The 16,221-nt window shown below is 36.9% G+C and overlaps 1 protein-coding gene across 7 annotated transcripts in view; it reads right to left on the reverse strand.

Moving 5' to 3' along the window:
- Positions 1–16,221, reverse strand: part of TTC7B (tetratricopeptide repeat domain 7B) — a 120,217-nt gene that overhangs the window by 60,058 nt on the left and 43,938 nt on the right. For all 7 annotated transcript variants that reach the window (XM_038138550.1, XM_038138548.1, XM_038138553.1 and 4 more), the window contains 7 exons: positions 13,402–13,465; positions 8,655–8,792; positions 7,020–7,103; positions 5,745–5,849; positions 4,338–4,455; positions 4,093–4,150; positions 110–182 (listed from right to left, as the gene is read on the reverse strand). In XM_038138550.1, coding sequence (XP_037994478.1) covers positions 110–182; positions 4,093–4,150; positions 4,338–4,455; positions 5,745–5,849; positions 7,020–7,103; positions 8,655–8,792; positions 13,402–13,465 — 640 coding nt within the window. The remainder of the gene's footprint in view (positions 1–109; positions 183–4,092; positions 4,151–4,337; positions 4,456–5,744; positions 5,850–7,019; positions 7,104–8,654; positions 8,793–13,401; positions 13,466–16,221) is intronic.

A 16,221-nucleotide genomic window follows, 5' to 3' on the forward strand; every position in this document is an offset into this window, starting at 1 on the left:
ACCAGGCTTTTATTGAGGAAATCTTCATCTCTATCAAATTTTCATCAACAGATACAAATTCTAATCTTCGTATGACAGCATGATGCTGCACTATTAAAACATAACTAACCTGTCTGGAAATGGCAAGCTGCAGTGCCAAGTAAAATGCTGCCAAATGATCCGTTGGAGACAAACTGTGAGCCCTTAAAAACAAAGAAACAAAACAAAAATTAATTTTCCCCCTGTTCAGACAGGTTAGACACACCCATAAATGCATTTATTTATATTCAGATCTCTTCACTACATGTATACTCATATTTTGATACAAGTGATGTTCATTTCAGCAACTTTACTTATGCTTCTCAATCATCTTTGATTTAAAAGAAGTACCTTGGCAGATAAAAAGTCATTTTCAATAGAAAATAATTATGTCATTTCTGCTTAAAACTTAAAATAAATATTTAATACAAAATGATTCTTCAAATAAATTATACTCCTAAACAAACAGTAGATGTCATTACTTAGAATATTTACAAGAAAAATTCACTAAACAAAGATTTCTTACAGAAAAAAAGGAAAAAAATCCAAACATGAATTCCCCAGAACACCATATCTTCAATGAGATTAATAATATCAACCTTTCTCCACCTTTCAAAAAATTATGCTTGTTATCTTCTTTTTAATATTTTGGTCAAATGCACACTCTGAGTCTTAGTCATTTTACTATCCCATGGGAATTGTTCTTGTAATACAGTCTACTATTTCCCCCATAATAAAATCTTTCTGCTGCAAGGTGAGAGCTTTTTAGCAGGGGGATGCTTGAGCAGAAGGACCAAAAAAAAAAATTACGGCTGTACCCCAAATGATGTGCAGTAAGTACTGGGCAGGAAGCCTGCGACTATTTTTTTATTTACATTTGTTGCATTCTTTTAAGGGAGTCTCACTTAGAGCTCTAATGTGCAATAATCATATTTGGAACATCTAGTGAGTCACTTCCGTTGGGAGGAAGCATCAAAACTGACCTTTAAACCACCAAAACCACAGAGAACCTTCTGCTTCTGCCCTGTGCATTTCTGCCTTCTCAAGTCTGAACAGCTGTACAGGTCCATTAGCTTAGTAACTACACCCAACATGCATCAAAGAAGTTTAAAGTTATTAAGGGACAGCTCCATATTTTGTTAACTTCACCTGTAAACTGGAGACTAGATGCACAGGTAAAGCCTAACAGGGTCCAGGACCAGTCCTCTTTTTAATTTAAATTCACAAATTAAGCAATACTAAACAAGAACAAGAGATTTTTACTTAGAGAGTACATCTTCAGTAACCCAAGCTTCAGATAGTGAAAGAATGATTACTATTACTATCTATCTACCATTTGGTGAGTTCTGTGAAACTCCAATTCACACCAGCCACAGGTAAAGCACTGAAAGTCTTCCAAAATTTAACAAACACCTCTCAGTACTGTGTGAAGACAGCAACAAACACCTTCTTGAATGGCCACCAACACAAATTGTTAAGCCTTGAAATCTGACTCAGGCAAAGGTTGAAAATGTAACTGTATTTCTTCAGGAGCCCTATTTCTTCAGAAATTGGCCCTCTAGGTAGATGATTTTAAAAATCCACAAAAAATTTATTGGAAAAAAATAAAGGCACATCAAAATACTGAGTTCAGTACAGGCTGCTTGCTTTATAAATTGGTAGAAGACAGAGAATTTAACTTCCATCTCCTGGAAAACTTTTATTTTTCAGATATGGTAAGAGAAAGTAGGCCCGACTGGTGTGCTGGGTGAAAGACAACGTAAAACGCAACCAAGCAACAATATTTGAATAGAGATTGAGAAAGAGTCATTTCACAGTGATAAGAAGCTGAATATTGGCATGACCTGGCAATGTGCTTTCACTGGCCAGAAACCCAACCATGTGTTGGGCTGCATCAAAAGAAGTCTGACCAGAGGGCAAGGGAGGTGATTCTCCACTTCTACTCCACACTCATGAGACCCCATCTGAAGTGCTGTGTCCAGGTGTAGGGTCCCTAGCATAGGGAGGATGTGGACCTGTTGGAGTAAGTCTAGAGGAGGGCCACCAAAATTACCAGAGGGCTAAAGCACCTCTCCTTTAGAGACAAGCTGAGAGAGTTGGGATTGTTCAGCCTGGAGAACAGAATGCTCAGGAAGATGTTACAGCACCTTCCAGTACCTAAAGGGCTCCTATAGGAGAGCTGGAGAGGAGGCTTCTACAAAGGTATGTATGGATAGGAAGAGGAGTAGCATCTTCAAACTGAAGAGAGTAGGTTTAGATTAGCTATTAGGAAAAAATTCTTCACTATGAGGATGGTGAGGCACCAGAACACATCCAGAGAAGTTGTGGATGCTCCATCCCTGGCAGTGTTCAAGGCCAGGCTGAAGATGGCTTTGAGCCACCCAAAAAGATGACTCTCAGAATTTTGAGAATCGCTGTTCTGAACTGGAGAATAAAGTCAGCAGAACTGAACTGGAATGGGTTATCTTCACACTATAGTGCACTTCATCCCTTGCTGTTTCAAAGAACCCTCAAAAGAAAGCAATTCACTGTTAGGGTCTTATTACTGTGGGTCTTCTGGGCAGTTAGGACTTGGTGAAGGGAAGGAGAGATCTTGACTCCATTTCAGAAGGCTGGTTTATTATATTATGATATATATTACATTAAAAAGGCCACACTAAAACTATACTACAAAGAACAGAGAGAAAAGAATCATCAGAAGGCAAGACAGGAATAGAAAGGAATGAATAACAAAGTTCTGTGACTCCTAGAGAGTCTGAGAGCTGCTGCCTCCTCGATTGGCCACCAAGTAGAAACATCCCACATTGACCAGTCAAGAAAGCACCTGCTGCATTCCACAGTAGCAGATAACAAATTGTTTACACTTGAAGCTGAGGCCCTCTCAGCTTCTCAAGAGAAGAAAATCCTAGCAAAGGGATTTTCATAAAATATCACAACCACAGGGTCTCAAAAAGTAGTGAATGCACAGAATTGGTGAAAAATGGTTAACATACTATTTTTGAAACAGTGATGTTTAAGTCACTAGTGGTAAGAAGGATAAGTGAGGAACTGAGGTAAAAACCAAGAGGTAGAAAGTTCAGTTTCAACATGGAGAAAATGCTTAAGTAGTAAAAAACCTAATTAAAACCACTAAGGAACAGAAGAGCAAAGATATGTTAAAACATAGTTACATAACAGGGAAATTGCTAAGAGAAGACAGAAAAAAAAGAGGACCAACACATATCAGCCTCACTCTAAAGTTACCTGCAAAACATTTTTTCAGCCTTATCCCCTCAGATACAAAATCACCACCAAAAAGCCAGGACTTCATTTTCACATTAATGCACTAATTTGTTTCCCTACATTTAGGCTTACCTCACCAAAGAAGGGTTTTCAAGGGTATATAAACATAAAGGACATATTTAGATGCTGCAGCACTTTTGCCAGCCTTGCCATCAAGATTTGTTTCTTCTATAATTATGGTAGAAATCTCCTCATTCATCTGTTTATTATCATTTCATTTGCAGAGTCCATGAGAATGAACTACTGTCATCCCCAATGGTACTGCTTCCAGGTAATGCACTTGGAAGACGACATTTGCACTGCCATTGCCTACACTGGTACATTTTCAGATAGAATTTTCATTTTCCCCTAGCTTACTACCTCAAAACCTGCACTTCACTCCTCAGCCCCAACAGCATGGCCTCAATTATTGCTCTGCTTCTACAGCGACAATTGCAAAGGCCTCCTGTACAATCTGACCAGTGACAGCTCTTAGAAACATTATCTCATTGAACCATGGCTCGAAACCATACATTGTGTGGTTTTTCCTACTAGATCAGAATATTTGAGCAAGTATTTTATACTAGAGAGCAACACAAACGTCTTTAAATAAAGGGAAATCCTTAAAAATCAATTTAGGTAATGCTGGCAGAAAATGAAATGCTAAAGAAATACATTCTGTTCTCATGATGGGAGACTCCCAGAGGTGAAGTTGTCATTACACCATCTTTTACAAGTGTCTCTTTTTAGCACATAATAAAAGCTTTGCACTACATATAGCAGAACAAAATGGAAAGATCAACACCCACTTACCTCTGAAATGCAAGAAGAGCCTTTCTCTGCAAGACCTCTTGCATCCCTCGCAAAGATGCTAAAAAGGATATATTTAATCAGTGATACGAACGATGATGAGATTTCATTCCACACATTAATTGAAGAAGCTTTAATACATTGACTGAAAAATGGTTGCACACAGAAGATTTAATGTCTATCATTCTGCCAGGTATCCTTTAGGCAGCATGGGAATTTCCAAGTGTGAATGTTTATTCCTATCTTACCATCAGTAGCCTGCAGACTGTAAGTCAATCCCAGTGCCAAGTAGCCTTTTGCTTTGAACTCTGATGTTTTGTCCCCGAGATCAACAACTGCTTTGGCAAACCTTTCAGCTTCTTCCAACTGAAAATATTACAAAACATCCATATAAGTCTCAAACTAGCTAGATCTTACGTTATAATGATAACAATTCTCAGAATGCTCAGAATGTATATTATGCACACTGAACGTGCTAAAATCTCAGCCATGATTGCTTTGAAAGAATACTTCATTTTTCATTAGACTTAGTTTTCTTGCAAAATACTGAGTAAAAACCACAGATTTTAAGCTCAAACACCTATTCCTATGATTGAGAGAAATCTGCACAAAGCACACTTACTGTGCTTTTGCCTTTTTTCTTCTTTTTTTCTTTATTAAAAAGGTATTTCTGGTCCATATATGCCATCTACCGTTTTTGCACTTTATAAATAGAGTTCTTGACCCATGAACCATTTATTTAGGAAAATCAATCACAAGAACTATGGCTCCTAACCCTGTAAAAAAAGTATACCATGCAGAACTCTGCTTCAAATATTGCATTGCTGAATGGATGCAAACTCATAAACAGAGAAACACGTAAAAAAATCAAGGTTTAGCTGCCATGCTAGCACATTATTTAATAATCTAGAAAGAAAAAAAGCCCATTTGAATCCATTCCAGTAGCTGTAAATGCTAAGTACAGTAAGCTAGTCCATACTGACTCAATCCATAGGGAACAATTTACAGAACTAGGATATACCTTAATCAAGGCTGTATTTTGTCAGCCTCAACAAGTCATGTTTGTGCTACTACACCACTTTCTCAATTTCTATATGTAACTTTCCCTCCTCTTTTCCTTCTTTTTCAAATATACTCATTCTTCTAAAAAATTACACAAGTATCTTGAAAACAGCACGATGATCTTTGATCACTTTAATGTTTTTGTACAGATACACTTATTTCAAATATTCAATATTTATCTAAAATACTCAATTGTCCCTATTACAAATTCATAAACCACAGCTGCCTGCAAACATGGTACCACCAGAAGAGTCTCTTGATTATAAGAGATTTGCCTCATTATTTTCCAGAAAGTTATTTTCCTCTTGCAGAAAATAACCAAAGTCTAAGTTGCATTTATGATCTTCCAGTGTTTCAACTTCCATATATTTTAAGCTACGTCTTAGACCAGTATCAGAATATGCTACCTTGATAAACATAACCTCTGTCAAGTATTTCAAATTAGCCATTCAAACAGGGATGTACATGTGCATTCTGTGCTGTGTTTTTAGATATGCCCAAGTGCATGCAGTCACTGTGCAGAAGTATTTGCTACATCTCTAAATCAAGATTTTACTACAGGTCTTGCTCAGAAGACAGAGGGCAAAGCTTACCCAGTGCAGAGATCCCATGCAGAGCTTTGCAGCAAGGAGTGGAATTGTTGCATCATCTGGTTTCAAACGTATACATTCCTTCAAGACTTTAACAGCACGAGCAGACTGTTTAAAACATTTTCCATTTAAATTACTAACAACATAAATGTGTTTCACAGATACAAGATTCCTATTTACAGCACTTACTTCTATTTTTCCTTTGTGAAGGAGACATTACTACACATTTTGTTGACAATTGGTCAAAGCTCCTCAAGCCAGTGAAAGACAAGACTGTAGACACTGCTATTGTTATTTAACTCCTACAAACTTTCATTAAGCATCCCCAGAAGAATGTGATTCCAATGGTTTACAATTCAGTTTTGAGATGCATCTAAAACTTTGCTAGGCCTGTAAACTTACAGCATTTGAGCCAGACAAATGAAAGAGGAGTGGGACAGCATTTTCTTAACAAGCAGTGTTTTGGTGTTCTTTGGGAGTTCAAACAGCACACAGGAATAGGTCTGATATAAGATAGAATGGCACTGCTCCTCATTTTTTTAAATTTATTTGGCTCCATCCAGTCACAGTTTGGAAGATAACTCAAAGTAAATAGAGTTGGAAGAAAAATCAAGGCTCTTCAGAACCCATGTGCTGGTAAGGAAATTACATTCCTTTCCCCCATTTGGAAAATAAGCAAAATATCCCATTGAAAATTATATTTTAGAAAATTAGTTGTTTACATTACATGATGAATGTATTTTCTGTAACATGACAGCAAAAAGCAAAAAATAACTGAAAACAGAGAATTGCATCTAAAGCTTAAGTTCCTGGTTTATTTTTTTTTTTAAATCCATTAGTTGCACAGAATGCAGTCTCAAAGGCAGCAATATTGAAGAATATAAAGTCAGAAATTTCCAAAGGGAAAAAAAAAAAAAAAGAAGAGTATCACGAATCAGCATTAATTTGTACCTAAGTATAAAATAAATTAAGTCATCAAAAGCACACTTAAACAAGTTTTACAGGATAATAGGATCTGATATAATTCACTGCTTGTACTCAATCAGCTTATTTTAAGATTATTGGCAAGATGGTTGTTATCATCATCTAAGTTAGAAACTATTCAAACAACAACATTCTTTGTACAGCACTGGGAATAAATTCAGGAGTACAGCATACTTAGTTGATTCAAGGATTAGAATTATTTTCAAAAACACTACAGATGAAAATTATGGAAGTGCTAAACATTGTCATCAAACGCCATCAATACAAGAATTATATGAAAAAATTTAGACTTACTTTTCCTGCTGCCATCAAGGACAATGCAAACTGATACCAGAGATGGAACTCTTCAAATGCAAACTTCATGGCTCTTTCTAAACACTAAATATGGGGAGCGGGAAATTGTTATTCAAGCTCCTGTTCTTCAATTATTGAGAAGACACACTAGTAATAAGATTTTTTATAGACTCTTATCTAACATACATGTAATAAAAAAATTAAATTATTCAAATACATGAAAATAGCTACCAGATTCTATATGGAAAAGAATTTAACAGGTCTGGAAGATATCTCTTCTTGTAGGACACTTACAAGCTCAATATCATGCATCCTACAAAGCTTAAAAATGAACTTGATTACAACCAGAGTATTATTGTTTAGGAAAGAATTGACAGTATAAAGTTCCTTCATCTATTTGAAGCTACCCTAAGAAATTGAAAGCCCATTCTATATAAACGCAATAAAAACATGAGCCCTTTTCTGTTAAGAACGTGACTTGGCATTAGAACAGTTTAACACGGATGAGACAGATTTTTCATCATTTCATATTCTTATATAACTACCAACTACTTCTGTAAGTAATCAGCTATAGCTAAACCAGAGGGCAGCAATAAGATACTGGAACTGGTGGGTGAATACTATTTCCACAGTTAGAATAATTTCTCAATTTCTGATTTAATCTACAACAGCTCCACCAGAGAAATCAAAATCAGCTCAAAGAGAATGAAGCCCTAAAAATTAAATGCCTATTATATAACTGAAGAGAATGCTTTAACATTTCTGAATATGTGTTTATTACAATACTTCAAATTATAAAAGTTACAGACTATTGGCAGCAGGATTTGAGGGCAGATATCTTCTACTCACTAAACCTGCAATGTTCCCATAAATATAATGGTTCTTTAACATTCTAAAAAGATAAAATACCCACAACAAAAAGCCCTGCAACAAAACCATCATGACACCAGACAAAATGTAAGAATCAGATTTGGAACCCAGGGCTGTTCTTTCTATCCCTGCCTAGTTGTTAGTCTGCTATATAAAACTGAAAGGTTGCCAAGTCACTTGGAAAAAAAAATCAAAAATTTCAAAGTTTTTTGGTCTCTTGTTTGGTGTCTTTTTTTAAATACTTGTTGACATCTCTTGCTTTGGAAGTTCTAGACTGAAATATACGGATGGCCACCTCTTGCACCTTTAGGGCAACCACCTAATACAGCATGAAGGTGCTTGCATCTGAAGTGACAAGCAAATGGAAATATTCCTGATTTGATTATATTGTAGGGCTGGTCCAGTGTGAGCTTTGTACTCCTTTGTTCTGTGAAACACCTTCCCTTGTAAACTGACTTGTATCCCAACTGTACTGTTTTAGGCAGATCCATGCATCCCCACCTAAAAATCATGTGCATTTCTGTGGCATTAAACACTTACCACACTTTCCACGCAACTTTTCTTGTTTGGCCACCTCAAGTCACTTATATAAATTTGGACAGTAATCATTTTGGGGTGGAAACTACCTCCTGTATTTATAAAGCAGTCAGAATAACAGTGTCCTATATTTCAGTGTTTCAGCCCTTTCTTACCACCATAATTAACATGATTAACAGAAAACAGCAAAAAAATGACACAGATGAATATTTACTACTATCAACAAACCTCTGAAAGCATTTCATACTGGCCTCTTCTTCCCAAGGCTATTGTAAGTAAATCATAGACTACAGATGCACTTTGCAAACTGATGATGCGATCATTCTTGTGTTCTGGTATTCTGCTCAGTACAGCATCTCGGTTAGCCTGAAACACACCACAAAGAAAGAAACCAAGTCAGCCATTGTAATTCAAGCTGTATTTCACTCCCATTACTACCATTCCACTCAATCTCACAGTCAGTAGTTGCTATAAGGGATACAAAGAGATTTGATACTAATTTATAGATAGAAAGAATTACCAATTTTATATATTAGTAGTGAGACTTGTGTTTCTATATAAAACTATTTTAAATTATTTCATTCTAATTCCATAATCTAAGTAATGTATTCAAAATTATTGAAGAGTTCTCAGAAAAAAAAATTCAATATAAAGGATATTCATCTACGAAAATATCTCTTTATTTTTTGTGTGCAAGTAAAATATATTAAAAGGATCTTCAAGTCCTCTATTCCAGTTTTCCTAGAATAAGGCAATCAACTTCTTTTCTCTTCACAATGTTATGACACTCATCTCACTTGTGAGTGGTAACATGCCCAGGATAACCCATTATCACCTTCAGGAGTTACTACTGAGAAGTGAAAACTGCTCCTGGTTCTGGGCACAGCTTTGGAATCAGGCTGTGTTTGCAGTAAGAGCTTGTACTTTCAAACCTGTTTTGTGAAAGGCATGCTGCAAACCGAATTCCTTAAGTAAAGTGTTCCTTTTGGGAAGGAAGAAAGCTGAACTAGAAATGGATTAAATGAATTGACCATGTTCACAGTGAAACCACGTTCAAGAGCAAAGAACAAAATTCAGGTCTCAGAGTAGTTAGTACCACCCTGAACTACCCAGTGCTTCTCCCACTTTATGATCAAGCCTCTGAAAACACCATTATCTTGCTATCCTATCTATTTCTAGTTTTCTTGGCATTTAACATTCCCATTGCACATTGGTACAAATGCTAGTATATCTGGCAGTCTGCAATCAAAAGTCAAAGATACTTCTCTCTCCTTATCCCTCTCTTTATTTTTAATTTCACAGGGCATGGTCCACTAAGCATATTTACTTAAAAACACTAAATTTTAATAGGTAGCTTATTTCCCCCTCTTTCAGATGCAAAAAAAAAAAATGACACACAATAAGGGATAATAATTTTTTTCTCCACTTTATCAGGGTAACATTTTAAGCTCTGAACAAACTCAAGACATCTTTATAATCAGAATAATTAAATACTGAACATTTTTCTAAGAGATACTTGGACTGTAAAATGCACAGACATCTCAGGAATTATCAACTGAATAATCAACATCTTAGTTTGAAACAACCCCACACATGCACACACACACCCCCAAAGAGATATTTTGCTTTCTTTTGATCAAGAAGTCTTTGGCTTTTCTTTTTACACTGCATAAATATTCAGTCAACTTCAAGAACTTCTTTTTAACTCCACCTCTAATCACTGTTTGACTCAGTTCCTTGCAAGTTTTGAACAAGCTGTGAACTAGCACTTCTTGTGAAGCAGTGGTTGACAATGCCAAAGCACAAGAATATCTCATAATTATTACAGATATCTCATTAATCTGAACTATCATTTTCTTGATAATCATAAAACAGGAAGTACGTAGGAACTGAGGTGCTCAGTATTTCAGAAGTGTCATGGTCTCAGACACGCTGAGGTGACAGTCAAACTGCAATGTGTCATCTGGCCACACTTACGTATCATCTGTAACACACTTGAGCAGTGTAACTCAGCACAGCCTTGGAGCAAGGAAGGACATGCTCAGCCATTTTTCCACTGCTTAAGAATCTCCCACAAAGCTGAGCCCAGGAGGTGGTGAGGAGTGACACAAAGTCTAGTTGGAGGCCAGGAACTAGCGATGTGTCCCAGAGATTGATACTGGGCCTGATCTCAAGTGTGTTTGCTGCACTGATATGCCAAAGGGCTGTGCTGCCATCCAGAGGGACCTCAACAGGCTGGAGCAATGAGCTGACAGGAACCTCAGCAAAGCCCTCAGTAAAGTCCTGCACCTGGAAAGGAACAAACCCAGGCACCATACATGCTGGCCACTCCCCAGCTCAAAGGCAGCTTGACAGGAACACACTTGAGGGTCCTGGTGGACACCCAAGGTGAGCCAGCAAGGTGCCCCAGCTGGCCAGACAGCATCAGCAGGAGTGCTGCCAGCAGGCTGAGGGCAGTGATCCTTTCCCTCTGTTCAGCACTGGTGAGGCCACACCTGCAGTACTGGGTCCAGTTCTGGAGTCTCTAGTACAAGACACATGGAGCTACTGGAGAGAGTCCAACAAATGCCCACCAGGCTGTATTAGACACTGGAGTAACTCTTCTATGAGGAAAGGCTGAGAGAGCTGTGACTCATCAGCCTGGAAAAGACAACGCTCAGGAGGGGAGCATTATCAGTGTTAGAAATATCTGCAGGAAGGATACAAGGAATAGTGAGCAAGGCTCTTTCCAGTGGTGTCCAGTGACAGGACTAGAGGCAATAGGCATGAACTGAAACATTCAAGGTCCTCTCTGAAGATCAGGAACCTTTTTTTTGCTATGAGGTTTAATGAGCAGTGGCACAGGCTGCCCACAGAGGCTGTGGAATCTTTCTCCTTGGAGATACTCAAAAGATGTCTGGAGAGAGAAGCAGCCTGCTCCAGATGGCCCTGTGTGAGCATGGGGGATGGACAAAATGACCCCCAGAAGTCCCTTCCAAATATAATCATTCTGTGATTCTGTTACCACAACTCAGCTGACATGCAGCAACACATACATACACTGTTAACTGAGGATGTCAGATCACAGAACCACAGGATGGTTTGGGTTTGAAAGGACCTTTTAAAGATCATCCTGTCATGGGTAGGGACACTTTCCACCAGACCAGATTGCTCAGAGCCCTCTCCAGCCTGGCCTTGATTGGGGTGTTTTCTTATTAATTCACAGACAATGAAAGTAAGGGATCATAGTACTTTAATAGCATGCCAAAACACCAACTGTTACTCAGTCTTCTCTAAGTGTTATTTCTTTCCCAGATACTGGTTTCAGAATCATAAATCACATACTACTTCATAACTACTATAGCTAGAAAGTCAGTATGCACTGAAGCTAAAATAACAGGTCTCAACTCTCAGAAAGGTAAGTTTGTAATGATGAATATTTTTATGCTCAATCTTCCCCTTTCCCCCCTCCAAAACTAATTTGAACAAACGACTTAGCCAAAGTAAGTCAATCATGTCAAAGATTATACTCCCCCGAAACAAACTCTTTTGCCTGAAATAATCTGCAATAATTACTGTAAAAAAATTTGAAAGCTTGCTAAAGGTATATGCTCAACAATGACAGCATTTGATATAATTAGGCAGAGCTAATTCACAAAGGAAAAGCTGTAAGTAACCTGAAATGACACTTAACAAGGCAGTACTTTTAATTTGGTTTTTGCCTTCTTAATGATGATATGTAAGGAACTACACAGCAATCGGTAGTCAGATCTTGCAGAACTGGGACTGCTTTCACTTCACACCAAGACCACAGCACACATCAGAATTCTCTACATCTTCACTGCTGCACATTACAGAGACACAGGCAGCACCTCTCAGTGCTAAGTATATACAAAATACCAACATATGCAGCAAAATACCAACATATGCAGCAAAACCAACATATGATAAGTGGAAATGTTTGCTCAGCCAATTTTTCTGTATTATGAAAATCAGAATCTAGACAGAATTTCTAGATTCTGTCATGAATACTGCAAGGCAGATCACTAGGAATGAGGAAAGCATTTAGCACTACAATGTAAATATCTGCCACTTTAAAGCAGTTAAACTAGGACATTGTTTACTAAAATGTTCTGATCCTATTTAACTGTAGCAAAACAGAAATTATGCCAAAACATGTAAGCATTTGAATCACCTGTAGAACTTAAAAGACTACATCTCACTGATGTGCAGTGAGACAGACTGCATGATGCCTGAGACTGTAGAGGTTTCACCCCTCTACAAAAAAAAAAAACAGCAAAAGCTCCGGCATTTCATTTTATCTGAGAACATAAAACTGACATGAAATGGGAATATCAGTATGTGGCAGTTGTTTGATGACTAGCAGAAAATATGGAAGGTCATCGATAAAGGGCACAAGTAGACCACTGAAAGGAATAATTCATTGAGGAAATGGGGACATTAAAAAAAATAATTCAGTAGCCAAGACTGAATGTCAGTATCATTAAAAATCATTTACAAATTGGAGTGACTGAAGTTTAATGCCCAATGGAAAGTACTTTTTGACGATGTTTATTATGCTCTTCTAGTAGTTTTTAATTTGCTTTTTAAAACAAAAATAACTTAGATTTTGTATCTGTCTGAATAGCAACCAACCGGTGTAACAGTGGTTCATGCTGGTAAGTGCTGCCAAATGAAGGACCTGGCTTGTTCACCTGCCTATGGCTGGAAGAAGGCTGGGTACAGCCAGCCCAAAGGAGAAAAACTCCATAACACTTGCAGACCTCATCCAGCTGGCTCAGAGGAACAAAAATTTGAGTTTCAGAAATAACTGCCTGCTTTCCTTACAGCAAATAAAAGAAAAAGCAAAGGCTTGAGGGGAAAAAAAAAAAAGGCCTATTTTAATTAAAAACAAAACAGACCAAACAAAGCAAAACAAACAAAACAAGGAAAGCACACGCATACAGCAAATGCACATTCACGCTATTTTACCTACCATAGATTCACTAATAAGCAGCAACAGTAAGGCTTCTTCTGTATTTTCTTGAGGACAGAAAATGCTGTTCAAAACAGAACACATTGCTTTCATGAGTAGTTCACACACATATATTAAAAGCACTGGAAAAACTGGAAAATGTGAAAAAAGAAAAGGAAAGTAACTTGCATAGAAAAATCAATTGGTTAAAATGCATTTCTTTGCAATGCTCTATATGTGCATTTCAGAAAAGTTGGCTGAACATAATATAAGAACAAAACTACCACAGCCATCAGAGCTGAACTCATTCAAATATCCCAAAATTGAACACAATTTGACAACTGTAAACATTAAACCCATAGTTTAACTAGCCTCTTAACACCTAATCTGTCTGAGCTCAATCTACATCACTGATTCAAGTGCTGGCAAGAGGAAACTCTCACACAAGAACTGGAGAATTTTTGTATTTTAGGCAATATGTGAAGAAATACTTCTATCAGTCTTTTATGAGATATGCTTGAGAACTTTTCCTGATGCATTCAATAGCTATGAATATTTTTAAGCAGATCCATGACAATCTCCACCTGTTTGCCACAACCACTCTTAGCTCCAAGTAGTAGAATTATTTGCTTGTAATGAAGTAGTTCCTTCCAACTTTAATGCTGAAGGTTTGCATAAGACTAGTTTCTAGACTTTAGTGCTTTCTCTGAATACTGGATGCTTTCTGAAAACTGTTCTGTGCTGGTGGACAGACAACAGTAATCTGCATTGGGTACTGGCAGGAATTCATTCATCCATTTGCATACACATTTAAAAAATCCCCCAAATTGGTGACTATATTTTATCTGTTCAGCTTTCTTCCTCTAAACTAGTTCTAAATTAGCACAAGTACTATTTCCTGTTAATCCAGGCCACTAGTTCTACAACTGCCTATTTAAATGGAGAAAATAATTTGTTGCTGTTAATAATAAATTCCTATGCTTCCAAGGATGTTTAAACTACAATACATTATAGACAGGAAACAAAACTTGTCTGACATTAAAACATCTTTTCAGGTTTTTTTAAAGCACTAGAAATATAAGCAGTAATTCAATGCCTGAAAGAAAATAAAAACTAAAAGACATCTTAATTCCAGGCAGTTTGAAAGCAACAGTGTGAACGTATTGTGGTAATATACAACAGCTACGACCCCAGGGCAGCTGTTCTGTTGTTGTATTTTTATTTTTTAATCAATGTAACTGCTCACCAGATTTTTAAGACTATTCTATATCTTAGAATTTAGCATATAATTTGTTATTACATAACAAAAGAAATTTCAAAACACAGTTAGTCATGAATAAGAACCACCCACGATAAGGAATGAGGAGTGATGAGGAAGCATCAGAGGGCTCCTTATTTAACAATCCACTCCTCTATGCAGAATTTAACAAGATTTAACCTGACCAACTGACTGAATAATAACTGGAAAGAGTTGCTGGAGAAATTATTCTCTCAAAGAAAGAAGGGATGCTGCCCCAAAGAGAACTACTAAAAAGCCACTTATCAAAACAAAAGCAAGCATTATTTTCTCTAGTAATTTCAAACATATTTTTGTAGATATGTTGATGTTTGTCTCAAACAAGATCCTCCCTGTGCAGAGATTAGTGAGACATTTCTTTGACCTGTCTAAGCAAAAACGCTCAGTTAAGTTGACTGAATTCATTTTCTGTTTGTGCTGATAGATGCAGGCACATGAGTAATGTAATTTCAGTGTAACAGGGCAAAAGAAGCAACTGAAAACATGAAACAGCTATCAATCAAAGGCAAACCATGGAAGTTATGCTGAGTTGAAGAACTGGTTCAAGTAAACTGAAGAGGCAATAACATAGAGATCTAAAAAACCATAAATGCTATTAGCCAAATTACATCCATAATCCTCATATGAACAAAATGCAGTTATTTAATGTCAGGCAACATATTTAGAAAAAACAGTGCATTGCAGACTCAGAGTTGGTGGTCAGAAGAATACCTAGGAAGAAATTTCCTAGATATCATTGTCTTGGATACTTGCTTTCAGTCACTGCTGGAGATGAGATGCTTGGCTGGACATATTTTATGTGGCATGGTATTAAATAGTCTGACCTGATGAAAGGAACTTAATTATATGCTCTGTTGAAATTCTGGAACTCCTCACCTGCACATGCCAAGAACAAGAGAACTAAACTGAACAAAGCTCCACTGTTGCAGGAAACATGTTGCTATGAAGGATGAGTTGAGAATGGAGAACATAACTTTGAAAGACTAAGCCTGAGAAACCTTTTGTAACTATTCTGGATGCAGGAAGGAGAATTGCTAGAAGTCTTTGAAGATAAAGGCCATTCTATAATAATAGTAAAGACACCATAATTATGTGGGCTTGCTGCTGTGTAAAAGATTCATTGATGGAACTCTGAAATACATGCAGCTAAACAACTCAAATGGTGTCATATTGCAGGCATTTATGTTACAATATAAATATACAATATAAAGTGAACACTAAAACATAACATCCCTCCATTAAGTAAGTAGGGCTACTTCTATAGTCAAGATACTAACTTCTAAGAAAAATTTCTAATTCAAGGAAATGGCTATCTATATTTAATAGTAACCCTAATGATGATTAGTAAAGCTACATTTTCAAGAAGGAAGAAACATACCATAGCTACTCTAGAATTCACTATGAGATATACCAGACAAAAACAAACCAAAAAGTATCACTTACTTGATTCAATGAAAGATTAAAACTGAACAAAAAGGTGGAATCATAAAAGAAATGCCAAAACTAATCTAAGATGATTAGCTAAAGGATTAGCCGTGGGAAAT

The sequence above is a fragment of the Motacilla alba genome, chromosome 5 (genome assembly GCF_015832195.1).
Source record: "Motacilla alba alba isolate MOTALB_02 chromosome 5, Motacilla_alba_V1.0_pri, whole genome shotgun sequence".
Classification (NCBI taxonomy): Eukaryota; Metazoa; Chordata; class Aves; order Passeriformes; family Motacillidae; genus Motacilla; species Motacilla alba.